This window comes from Sceloporus undulatus, chromosome 6 (genome assembly GCF_019175285.1).
Source record: "Sceloporus undulatus isolate JIND9_A2432 ecotype Alabama chromosome 6, SceUnd_v1.1, whole genome shotgun sequence".
In the NCBI taxonomy this organism is placed as follows: Eukaryota; Metazoa; Chordata; class Lepidosauria; order Squamata; family Phrynosomatidae; genus Sceloporus; species Sceloporus undulatus.
The window spans coordinates 146818499-146831673 of NC_056527.1; the positions used below are offsets into that span (position 1 = coordinate 146818499).

The 13175-nt window shown below is 46.1% G+C and overlaps 1 protein-coding gene across 1 annotated transcript in view; it reads right to left on the reverse strand.

The window, feature by feature from the left end:
* NEDD4 (NEDD4 E3 ubiquitin protein ligase) overlaps positions 1-13175 on the reverse strand; it is a 65717-nt gene that overhangs the window by 50847 nt on the left and 1695 nt on the right. Inside the window, 4 exon segments of the mRNA XM_042472630.1 lie at positions 8624-8677; positions 8796-8834; positions 11211-11289; positions 11912-11985. Of these exon segments, the coding sequence (XP_042328564.1) occupies positions 8624-8677; positions 8796-8834; positions 11211-11289; positions 11912-11985 (246 nt within the window).

The following is a 13175-nucleotide window of genomic DNA, read 5'->3' on the forward strand; positions in this document are numbered from 1 at the left end:
TTATCAGTACGCTGATGACAAATAGTCTTCTCTATGTCTCTGACTGATGCAGTGACCGGGGATGGCATCTCTCCTCTCGTGGCCTGTCTGGAGTCGGTAATGGGCTGGATGAGGGAAAACAGACTCAGCTTGAATCCAGAGAAAACGGAAGTACTCATGATAGGTTCCCCCGGTCTGGGAATGGCGGTGGTTCCACCTGTCCTAAATGGGATCATGCTTCCTGTGAAGGACTCGATACGCAGTTTGGGGGTGCTCCCTGACTCATCGCTTCACCTTACATCTCAGGTGAGTACGATGGTCAGGAGCACCTGTTATCAGCTTCAGCTGATACGCCAACTGCGTCCCTACCTGGGCCGGGCTGACCTAGAAATGGTGGTACATGCTCTGGTAACCTCTCGCTTGGACTTCTGCAATGCGCTCTACATGGGGCAACCCTTGTACCATACCCGGAAGCTACAATTAGTACAGAACATGGCAGCAAGGCTGGTTACTAATACACCTAGAACCAGCCATATAACACCAGTCTTAAAAGACCTCCATTGGCTGCCTATTCGCTTCCGGGCACAATACAAGGTGTTGGTTGTTACCTATAAAGCCCTAAATGGCTTGGGCCCAGGGTATTTAGAGGACCGCCTCTCCCCGTACAATCCGCCCCGCACACTCAGATCAACTGGGCAGCAATTGTTAAGGGTTCCAGAGGCCAGATTAGTTGCCACCACTAAGAGGGCCTTCTCCATCTTGGCCCCAGCCTCTGGAATGCGCTGCCCTTTGAGCTCCGCTCAGCCGCCTCTCTTACCCAGTTCAGGAAGGGGTTAAAAACATTCTTGTTCGAGCAAGTTTACCCCTGATTCCCTGACCCCTAAAGTATTCTCTCCTCGCCCCCTTCGTCAGCATGTCAAGCTGGTACGAATTGTGGTGCTTATTGTTTTTATTGTAAAAGGTTTTTAATGCTATGTTTTGATGTTTTTATATTGCTGTATTGTTGTATGTATGTTGGAAACCGCCTTGGTCTTATAAAGGCGGTATATAAATAAACTTTTACTTACTTACTTACTTACTTACTTACTAAAATTATCATGCCAAGCAGTCCATTTTTAGACTGGCTGTGTTTCAGTGGTACTTTCAGGGGAATAATGAACACACGCACCACCTGACGCATTCATCAGTATATTACGAATTCCAGTGAAAGAGACACTCGTTCCCTCTCAACTGCCAGTGTGCAATGGCAATCCCTGGACTGCTCCGTGAAGAAGTATAAAAAGAGAGGAAAGAAAGGGGTCTTGCTGGCCTTTTAAGACCAACAGATCTGTTTGAGAATTCAGTTCTAGTGATTACAATCCATTACTGCAGAACCATGGTGTAGACTTTCTGGATGTGGATTTTAATTAATGGAACTTAAAACTAAAATAAATCTATTAGTCACAAAAGAAGAAAAAAGGAATCTGATAGAGCCATAGCTGCCTCTTTGAGAAACTGTGAAGAAGTGTTTCAGGTCAAATGTCTGACTGGGCTTTTCTTAAAGGCTCCACAGGCCCCACCATCTTTAGCAAAGAGGTTTAAGAAGGCCTCCTCCCTTTCTATCTCCTCTCCTTCCTCTCCCTAAGCTTTTCCTAGATTTTCACAGCTCTCTTCAGTATTAAGATTATTATTATTTATTAAATGGTAAAATCAGGGTCAACTTTTAAATCCATGACTGGTAGCTGGAGCAGAGTCTGTGCATCAAGAACTAGCAAAATAAATTCAAAGAGTTCTTACTACCAGTTTTTATATGTTGCTCTGGCCTTTATTCAAGAGAAGACTGATGCTGGTCTCAGTATTGCCAATCTGAAGTATGGAAAAGCCAAGTGCCCAGTAAAACATACCATCAGCCTTTTCATGTTCAAGGCATGATCTTCCACTGACTTTGTCTGCTCCACTAAGATAGATGTATCTCAACAAAACTAGTGTTTTATTCCCTCTAACCAGAGTAGACTACTAGTGTGAGGCGTAAGCCATGAAAAACAGTGTGATGGAGTTTACCTACAAGGATGATGGAACCCCACCTGGCCCTCTTTTCCAAGCTTACAGCAAGAAGGAACCTGAGGGCAAAAGGGTGGAATGGGCCCCGATCACTGAGCAACATGGCAAACCCAGTCAAGAGCGCTTGGTATGTCACTGGAAGGGCTCCAACAAAAGTTGTGTCCGTTTGCCAAAGAGACACTAGTTTAAATTAGACACGCAAAGCAGGAAGCCCAGTCAGGAGGCAGGATAAACAAGGCCACAGTAGACATTCAGAGGACAGGAGCAGTCTCCCAGCCCAGCCCACAGCGGGCCTCCCATGCCAGCAGAGGCGAGCTGGGACTCCCAACTCCCCTCCAGATCTGCTGCCTTGGAAACTGAGTCCAACTAAGAAACACCACTGCTTCGAAAGTGCAGGCAGGGGTGTGTGGGGATGGTTAACAAATAGGCAAAACAGCTATCACCTTTTGTATTACCAGCTAGCCAGCCCAAGCACTCCTAACAGCAGGCACTACCTCTCCATGTTTGCCACAGAAGACTGAGAGTGCAGCATGCCTAGTTACTCTGCAAAAGTGAGGCCAGCAGTCATCCACATTCGGGGCAGTGGGAGGAATGACACACGCTTGACAACTGCTCAAAATCTTCCCAGGTTTACTGAAAGACACTCAGTGGTTAACCATCCTAAGTGTCCTTTCTTGTTTAACTGGTGTCTCCCTGCAAACTCCAGGAAGATACCAGCTATGTCTTTTTAGAATAGGCTCTGAGACACATGGATGCTTCTGCTGAGGCAGGGGCCACCACAGAGGAAGCACCACCAAAACCCTCGTAGTGAGCACCTGCACCAGTATGGATCCTCTCTTCCCTGCTGCATTGGTTTTGCCTCACAAGTCTATTTAGTTCTGTTTAACCACAGCTCACAAAATGCTACACAACCCATCAATCAAAGCATGCTCCACAGCAGCACTTAGCAGGAAAGCATGCTGTGATTTAGTTTGATCCAACTTTTGGGCAGTAGAAAGCAAACACCTTTTCTTCATGCCTGTAAGAATTTTTAACAGCTTTCACAAATCCAGAGGTATGACTTATACAGTTTGCACCAAAGAAAAGGCAGGATTGATTGCATAACTCGACCAACTAGTCTTGCCTAATAACTTCCAGCTTCAGGGTCTGACTCTTCACATGTTCTCCCTGATTTTCCCCCTTCAATACTGGCAACCTGGGCGGGAGAACTGTAATACCTTTACAAAATGGCTTTAGAAGCCCAATCCCCATTTACACACGCAACTTGGTGAGCCATGTATCAACAAACCTAGGCAATCCATGCTTTGAATGCGCTCATCTTACATTGCAGGTTTGTGTCTGAAACTGGACCACTTCACTGCAGGGTGTTCTCCCATCTGCAAAAGCCAGGAGGAAACAGCTAGACTGGGTGTATCCCCAAACCCTCCAGGACCTTTACATTGGATCTCCTGGAAGACATGGGGCAGGTGGCATCTAGCTAGACTGCTATGGGAAGGCAAACACACCTACATACTCGTCCATGGCACCTCAAAAGCAGCCATTCTCTTCTAATGAGTTGTACTAGGTGGCACTTGAGGACTTCTCAGTGGGCATCCAAGGGACCTGGGGTGAGGTGGGCTGGGGAGGGGAGGAAAGATTATCACCTGACTCCCCCCCCCCCCAAAAAAATATAACACTGGCTTCCAGCTTCCAGGACTTCCAGTGCTTGGTGCTTCAAGATGAACCCTGAGAGGAGATGGTGCATCTCCCTTGGGCCATGCCCAGAATACCCAGCCTAGTGGCTAGTTTCAACCAAGGGAGCGCTGCTACGGCTACAAGCGCCAGCTCCTCATCCCTATGCCTCAAATCAAAGGTCCAGAACTTCTTACTAGGGTTACGGCTTCTCACAAAGTTACACAGACACCTCCCCAAAAGACTGTGGACTACAGAGAACAGAAAAGTATAACCCCCAGCAGTCAAAAACAAGTGGCTGGTACCGAGAGAAAGCAGTCACAGAGGACCTTCACACTGCTACAGTTTCTGGAGCTTGAAAGTCAAGCATGAATTTAATTTCATGACAGCTAGGCCCAGATAGCTGACGTTACTAAATGTGACTCCAATATCATCTTGTTAAATTTGAACTGAGACTCAGCATATTGTTGCACTAGGCCAGACTAACTGGAGTCAAGAAAGTATTTCCAGGGCTGTTAATTTTAAAATGAATCACAATGCTGCACTATAATTAGCGATGCCACGTATGTTTAAACAAAATGGGTTAACGGAAGGCTACTTTTCAGACATGGCTGTCCCTAAACTTTGACTTAAGGAAAACACAGTCACCAAACATGGCTTAAAATTTATTCTTTTTGTACCCTGATTCACCGAACCTACACAAGAGATATTAAGGTGCATCTGAGAACAGTGGTTACCCTAATATGTGAGATCAGATGATGGCATTAAAGGGTCTTCCCATTATTAGAGAAGCTGCCCTTTCAGCCATAACCAAGCCTTCTTACCGCAAGCAGGAAATATTTTCCCTGTAACAACAAAGGCTTTTCCTGAACCAGGGCTAGCTGGCCTGACAACAAAACCCTGTTGGATTTCAATTTAATAATAATACTCTAACCATTTAGTCAAGTAAACGCAATCAAGACTGATGAGCAGGATATAAAAAGCTGTATGTTTGGCTGAAATTTCCAGAGTTTTCCCATTTCTAGGAAAGAGGATAGCAGGTTCAGATGCTCCACTAGTCTCTACGTGGCTGAAAACAGCCAACCTAATGTTTTAGATGCATATACAGAAGCAGAGAGAATTATTGCTTCAGTGCTCAGTCTGCAGATAACAGATCTGGCATCATGGTGATAAGCAATCACAGCAATAAAGCCAATACATAATAATAAAATTTATTTAATAATATTATTATTTATTTTAAATAATAATAATAATAATAATAATAATAATAATAATAATAATACATTCTCTGCTTTAGGGAGGCTCTGTGCTCCGGTGGACAGCCAATGCTAATCATATCTGACCATGTCCCCCAAATGTTCTATGAAAGACAAGAAAGCGTGAAACTGCTTCACCTCTCCTGTCATCAATGAGCTCAATAGGCTTGGAGATGTATCCCTTTGGAGTAAATCTACTTGATCTCACCTCAGAGCAGACAAGCAGAATCACATGCAAAAGGTCCCTCCTTTGAGAGACAAATACTCACCTCCAGAGTTGCCCTTGTGAGCTGATTATGGTGCCCCTGTTCCCTCTCCTTTTCAGATCCAAATTGGATCTGCAGATGAGATGTTCCTGCCCCAGGACTGTACTTCAAGCTAGATAAAAAGGGTGCCTGGGAGGATCCCAATGAAAGGCTTCTGTGGAACCCATGAGGGGTCTTGCTCCTTCGCTCAGTGGGTCTTCTTGTGGGGTTTTCGTGAAACCAGTCCTCCACACTTGGGACCCAACAAGGAGATGCTCCAGGGGAGAGTCTTAAATGTGAGTAGATTGCAACCGTGGGAGTGCTAGCCTCAGGCATAAGTTCGCTCTCTGAGGCAGGCATCCCTGGGGAGAAGTGAAACGAAATACAAGAGCCTCCATTTGGCATTTCCTCACCCACGGCTCTACTGGAGCCATGCAGGGCCCAGGTCCTTCCCCATGAGTTGCTGTTCAAACATAGCTGCTTAATGTCTCTGCTCTCATTGGGAGGGCAGACACTCTTAGAAAGCCGAAACCCGTTTAGCACAGTGGAGAGGGAGCCTGTGGGTGTCCCCTTGTCTCTGCCATGCACCTGCTCACTAAAAGACATCCAAGGGGGATGTTCATTGGAAGGGAGTGGCGTGGGAGACACTGGGGGGGTGTTTGAAGGGCTCCTTGGGAAAATGACAAGCGATGAGCATCGCCGCAGGGGAAGCTTCTGACCTCTCATCACAGCCATCTTTGCCATCCGCTCCATGTGTTCCGAGTCTCCTTGATCAAAACCATTTCTGCCTGAAGAATCCCGTGTGGCTCCATTTCTGTGGGGCACTGTGGTGCAAGCAGCTCCTTGTCCACCAGAGCCACCACTGGCCACACTGCCAGGAAGTGCGGAGCTACTTCTGGAGGAGGGGAAGGGGAAGCCGCTGCTCTCACTGATAAGGCTGCCGCTGCTGCCACCACCACATGACCCGCAATCGCTGGTGGTAGTACTTGCGCATGACCCATAGTCACTGCCAGCACTGCTGTCAGCCCCTCTCTCACAGGCCCAGAAGCTGCTGGGAACCCCACCAACAGCCACAGTGTCAGTCAGATTGCTGCTGGTTGTGAGCTGGTTAGAGAGACCGGCCCTGTTCCCCCAGTTCCCTTCCTTCCTCTCAGAGCCAAAGGACGCCTGGTCTTCAGGAGGCACAGGGTGTGAGCCTTTTGAGGTCTGTAAGGAAATCTTCAGCAAGGCACTCCTCTTGGGCTTCTGGGAAAGAAGGGGCTTCCGGTTCGACTCCTGGATTACAGAGCCTGGGAGGGTCTTTATGGGATTTCGCTCCCCTTGGGCAGCCTGTGGGGCAGCCGCATTTGAAGCTGGCTTGCCACAAAACGTTCGCCTATCCTCTTCGTCCAAATCATCTCTAAGCATCTCAGGTAACGGGTCAGTGCAGCTTCTTCGGGTTGCAAAATGCAGTCTCAGCTGCCTTGCCATTTCTCTTCATTTCCACGGAGAGGTGGTCAGGGAGCTTTTCCTCTTGAGAAGCTGAGCAGCACTGCCTGGGCTACTTTAGGCAGTTTGTGTTGTTTGGATAAGCTCCAGAAGCACAGGTAGCAAGTGGCCCCAAAGCTTCCAGAAATTACCACGTCCTTCTCACGCCACCAATTCTGATCTGCCCGGCAAGCAGGCGGGGTGTGTGCGTGTTGCTGGGAAGCCCTTCCAAAGCACTTGATTCCCAGTGACCTTTAAAGCTCACACTGGCAGCCTTGTCTAAATCCTATGCTAACATGGACCAAGTTTTTACACAGCAAATTAACTCAACGGCAGTTCTTCCTACAGATTCCTCCAGCTGCCCTGGCTGAATGTGGGTCTGTGCTTTCTTTAAAAGTGTGCGGCCACTCATATTTTTACCCAGCAGTTTAGAGTTACAGGAAGTTGGGAGGAATGAAGTTCCACATAATTATCAAATCTAAGATTCAATTTTAAAAGATTAAACACAGCGGCAATCTGGTAAGACTGTACTCTACATAAATAAAAGAGCAAGCATACCCTGAAAGTTGGAGAGCGTTATGAAAGCAGTTACCGTGTCCATTTCAAGTAAAGCTACTGAGAAAAACAACTCTCATTTTTGAAAGGGAGTGGGGTGAGAAGGAGAACTAGAACAAAATAAAAGCAAGGACTTTTCCTAAGAAACCAGCATTGCCCAAAGAGGGTAAAACTGTTGTGCCACATTCTAACCATACATCAACAGACTGAAGCTCGGGACTACATCTTACACCAAACTATCATCTGACCTGGGTTGGGGCAGAGATTGAGAGAGGCTCTTTGGATCCTTTTCACATGAAGATGAAAAGAAAGCTCCTAGATGTTGGAACAGTCCCATTTGGAAGTCCACACAAAGCAAAACATTATGGTCTGGAGCCAAGCCAAGCTATTCTCCAGAGTGCATACAAAGCCAAGACATTTGAGAGCAGCTCCACTCTGCCTGGACACTACAGGGGCAAGAGAGATCCTTTGCTAAGAGCCCATTTGCTCTGCGAAGCTGCAATAATGAGCCAGGCTAGAGCACCGGAGAACAGTTTGAAAGGGTCAGCTGCCTTTCATGATGGCTGCTTTCTTTGAGCCTTTCATGCCTGTGCCGCTGAATCCAGTCCTGGCACTCTAGTGGCACTTTTGAAAACTACAGCAGTGTTCCACCGCTGAACAGCAGACACTCATCCCCCAAAAGACCCAAAAGCACAGAACTCAATGCCATCCCTGAATCTTGCCACCGCAATGTGGAATTAAGCCACAGGCAGTAGAGAACAGAGTACCATTTGTTCCCATGTAGATCACATGACTGCATATTTTCTGTGTCTGTTTAACCTTTACTACATTTTCAGTTAGTTTGCACTAAACCCAGCATTTTACAACCTCTAAGGGGAAGGGAACAAAATAGTATTTCAGAGCTTAATCAATATCTGAGCCTCATGACTGAAAACACGGCACAAAACGCCTGACTGAAAATGGAGTGGCGGTGAGCTATTTGTGCCCACTTCCCAAAGTCAGGCACTCTTTGGACGTCCTCCATTTCCCTCCCGCAATTAATCAGAAGAGCCCTTTGCTCAATACCATTTTGTTCTCTAAGGGGAGCCTCATGCAACATTTTTTTACCTGGGCAAACAGTTCAGTGTGATTCCCAAAAGCACCAATTCCCTGCCAAAGCCCTTTCCCAATTAAAAACTAACTGCTGGCTCAGGAAACAGAGCTCTGAGGACATTCTGACAAGGCAAACAAAGAAATTCGAATTTGGGGGTGGCCACAGCAGCAAAAGGGTTGCCTTCCATGCCATAACAATATTGTCTGGGTAACTGCCCTAACAAATCAGATTAGCACCCAAAATCTTATCCCTCCCCACCAGCAACAAACCAACTGCAATTAATAAAGTATTTGTGTGCATTTGGATGGGAGACTTACCAATCGGTTTTCATCAAACACTTCAAAGAGAATCCTGTGTTTCTGTGGAGTGACCTGGAAGGAAACAGTTAATGCAGGAAGCAGTTGGTTTCATAGGGAATTATCTGATACAGAAACATGGTGGATTATTCTGCCTCATCAGAAACCTCAACATGAAATAATGATCACTTACTCGAAATAAAAATTCTTCATTCCACTTCGGATTCAGGGTCTACAAGCACAGGGATGGGGGAGAGGAACAAGAAAGAGTGTTATTCCAAGATACACGGAGCTGCCCTTCCCGTTAGGCGAGTGACTGGCCCCAGAACTCTCTTGCTCAAATGGCAACTGCTTCCCAGGATCTCAGACTAGCCTTGGAGCTCCGAAAACAGAGCCGCACTTGATGGAAATACGTGGCCACTAGAGCAAAGAAGCTATCACCAAGCAAAAGCAAGTTGCACAACCTTATTGCCTGAAGGGAGTGACGGAGAAAGTGAATGCAGTGTCAACTAACAGGTGCCTGTGTCTTTCCATCCTCAGCCCTCAAAGCCTCCCCAAGGATATGAACTACTTTCACCCTGGTCAGCCTCACAAGGCAAAAAAACTTGCCAATCTGGCCCAGCTTGAATACAGACTTGGCGATGTCTTAATCAGGAGCCCATCAAGGGCTACAGGAGTTCACTCTGTGTATCCCCCCTTCCAGCCCCACAGACGGTTTTACTTGAGGCTTTTCCTCTGAAGCCAGTTAAGCTTCAGAGCTGTTAATGGCAAGCCAGGCAAGAAAGATGATCAATGGTATTCCCATTTACTTTAAGCCATGCAAACAGTGGAACGCTGAAAGACTCTACAGCAGTTCTAGAACCATCCCTCCCGGCCCAGGCTTCATGCATGCATTTTATCTTTGCCCCTTGATCTCCCTCAAGATTATATGAGATGGCATGGTTTGACTGGATGCTTACTGAAAGCTGACTTTATCTCTGTCAAGATGGATGCATGTCAACATGAGGATTTTTTCAAAAAGGTCATACAAGTTACACAACTTATACATGACTGATATATGACAAGTCTCCCTAGAGCATAGTTTTTTGTAGGCTTTTTGGGCTATGTGGCCATGTTCTAGAAGGGTTTATTCCTGATGTTTTGCCAGCATCTGTGGCTGACATCTTCAGAGAATGTTTGCCTGGAAAAAAATGGGTGTATATACACTTTGTGAGCCTGAGAATGCAGGAATGCTTTGCATGTGTCTTGTTCTGTTGCTGATGTCAGGCCTCAGGCTGGGAGGCTAATGCAAAAGAGGATTAGTGTCTGTTAATTGGTGATCATTATCTGCTGGGAAACCGACTAAGAAAATCCAGCAAATGCTCTCTCAGCCAAGGACCAGAGAGACCCACTCACAGCCGCAGGAGTTTAGCGCATACCATGCAGCTGCGGACAAGTCTACATAGGGACCAACAAATGCAATGTGCAAACCAGAATCAAGGAACACGAGAGACACTGCAGACTGGGCCAGCTAGAAAAATCAGCAGTAGCAGAACATGCCACAAACCATCCTGGGCATTAAATACTGTTTGAAAACACCGAAGTTTTGGACCATGCCAACCACTACCATGTCAGGATGCACAAGGAAGCCATCGAAAGCCACAAACATCTGGATAAACTTCAACCGGAAAGAAGAAACCCTTAAAGTGAACAAAATTTGGCTACCAGTCCTGAGGAATAGCAAAATAAGGACTCAGCAAATGCAAATAGGAATCCATTCAGAGTCAGGGGCTTTCCCAGCAGACAATGATCACCAATTAGCAGACATTAATCCTCTTCTACATTAGCCTCCCAGCCTGAGGCCAGCCATCAACAAGACACATGCAAATCACTCATGCATTCCCAGGCTCACACAGTATATATACACCCAGTTTTTCCAGGCAAAGCATTTTCTGAAGTTGCCAGCCACAGATGTTGGCGAAACATCAGAAAGAAACTTTGCTAGAACATGGCCACATAGCCAGAAAAACCCACAAAAAACGATATTGTTCCAAGACAACACCAATCTCATATGTAAAAGGCATGTAAAAATTTACCATTAGAATGGGGCTGAATCTGATGGCATGAATTCTAAATAAGCCAAGGAAGCTTATTACACCAGAATGAATATCCTCCTCTGGAAGACATTTCTGTCGTTATGTTGCAACACAAACATGACTATCCCTCTGGAAATCATTAAAAAATATTTGTGGGCAAAACAGATCAGCCTGTTTTATATAAAACATTTTGAGAAGAGGAAATCTTTAGGATTCCTAGTAGGAACGTTTAGCTATCTAACTGATAAAATCTGACAGTGGAGCGAAATACTCATCTTGCACAGTGATCCTGTTCTCAGCAATTTCTGGAGAAACCACAAATGATATGTACTATAACTGATAAGTTTGGTCTTCAAGTGTACATTATTTTGTCAATTTGCTGTGGATGCTTTGTGTTGGCAACTGCATCTTCTATGGTTTTGCCCCAATTTTTGGTTTACACAAACAAACAACTAGGATCTTATGGAGCAATTCCTTTTCAAGTCTCTTGCCTGACTGTGAACCAGTTCATTAGGAGAAGTGTAATATCTCACCTTTCTAACAGTTTTGGTTTGAACACTTGTAAGGATTCCATTTGCTGAATCATATACCGTCACTTTCACATATGGATCGCTGTACAAAATATGATAAGCATGAATATGAAACACCATTGCTCTGAACAGATTTGCAAGAGATTTGGGCATTGCTCATCACAATCCCTTTACTCATCTACATTAGTTTGAGTTTGTGAAATGAATTTAGCACTCCGCCCATGCCATGAATGTTATATTTTGCAATACCAAACTCCACCCTCCCACCCATCCAATATGTTACTTTTTCTCAGTATGAAAGGCCTAAGGCATTGGTCTACTTGATTTAGGACCCTACAATCTTGCAGCTGCCAAAGAGGGGAAGCGGAAATGAGCACAGTATTTTATAATGGAGGACATTTTGAGAGTGTCTTCCTTGAAGCCTGTTTCCCCAAAACACAAACTTACACCCAACCTCCACTGTTTCCACTTTCATGTGCATCAAAGCCATCTGAGAGGCAAACACTGAGTTCAGCACCCTTGGGAAGATGCCAGCAGGTCCTCCTTCCAGGTAGTCCAATTCACACTCTGGTGAAACATTGGATGTTGAGCAAAGAGTGTGAAATCGCCACGGGAGGCCGTCCGGCTCAGGAGCATGTGGAAGAGCTCTCCAGAAGGGGCCAGTTGTGGCTTCCTCTTGTCGACCAAAAAAAACCCCTTCTTACCTCGTTCCTAAGAGATCCTTCTTGGCCAGGCCAATTCCAGCAATGATTTTCAGCCTCACGATCCGAGTATATTCCTGAAAGAAAAGGAGTTTGGCTTCTGTTTAGCTTTCAGACAGGCTGTAACCTCAGTTCTACTGGCTTAATAACAGTGCCCCCCCACACACACACATATACATACAACAGATATAACTCTGATTTGATCCTGAATGTGAGTTTTAGGGCAATTACCCTGAACTATGAATTCTGTAATAAGCACCCCCTGGACAGGAAGAAGAAGAAGATGAAGAGAAATCCACATGTTCCTTAATAAAGGAGCAGGTGGTGGCTGCAAGGACTTCGACTATTTCAAAGCAGGATTGATCTGACAAGTCAGATATTTTTTCGGAAAGCCAAGCACTGGAGTGCTTATTATTCTACTAGTGCCCATCTTTAGACATCCGGGCCCTTCTTCCAAGCAAGGGAGTAGGAAGGCGCCTTCATCATGCGGCTTAGCTCAAACCTGGGATCTAACAGGGACGTAGCCAAGGGGGGGGGGGGGGTTTTGGGGGGCCGCCCCCCCCCCCTCCATAAAAAAAAGGAATGGTGGGTGCTGCAGCACCACTGGCACTCAAGCCCCATTATAATGGTGGCACTTAGTCTGGACCCCCCCCCTTCCTAAAATCCTAGCTACGTCCCTGGATCAAAGCCACAATCCTCCCTTTTCCTTCATCTGTCTAATGGGAGAGCCTTCCCTCTTCCAGAGGAAAAAAGAACCAGACTGCTGTAGACTTGGAAAGCAAGGAGCAATTCTGAATGCACTCCAGCTGCAGCAAGGCTGGGACAATCCTTCTCCAAAGAAGAGGAAGAACCAGGAGTGAAACACTGTTAGGGGCATCCCCCTTCACTTCCTTCGTTCTCACATGCAAGAAGAAATTATTCCAGAACTATCCCCCCTGCTCTGTGTGGGACTGCCAGGGTTGCTCTGCAAGTTTTGGGATTTTTTGCTCCAGGAAATTCAGAACCGCAAAAATACTTTTGCAAATACTGGTTTGCTGTTTTGTGTGATTGTGTTGCTGTTGTTGTTGAAAACAATCTTTCTGTGGACAAACCGTGTTTTCTGCCACAGGAAAAGCATGTGTGTTTTTGGACAGATACATTTGCCCCGCGTCCGTCGTGTTCCAAAGTGCAAAGCATCTCCCCTCTGCTCCTCTCTTCCCAAGCGCCCTTTCCTTCCCAGACGCAGCAGGGCAGGGGATCCCCCTTCCTTCCCATTGGGGAAGTCACT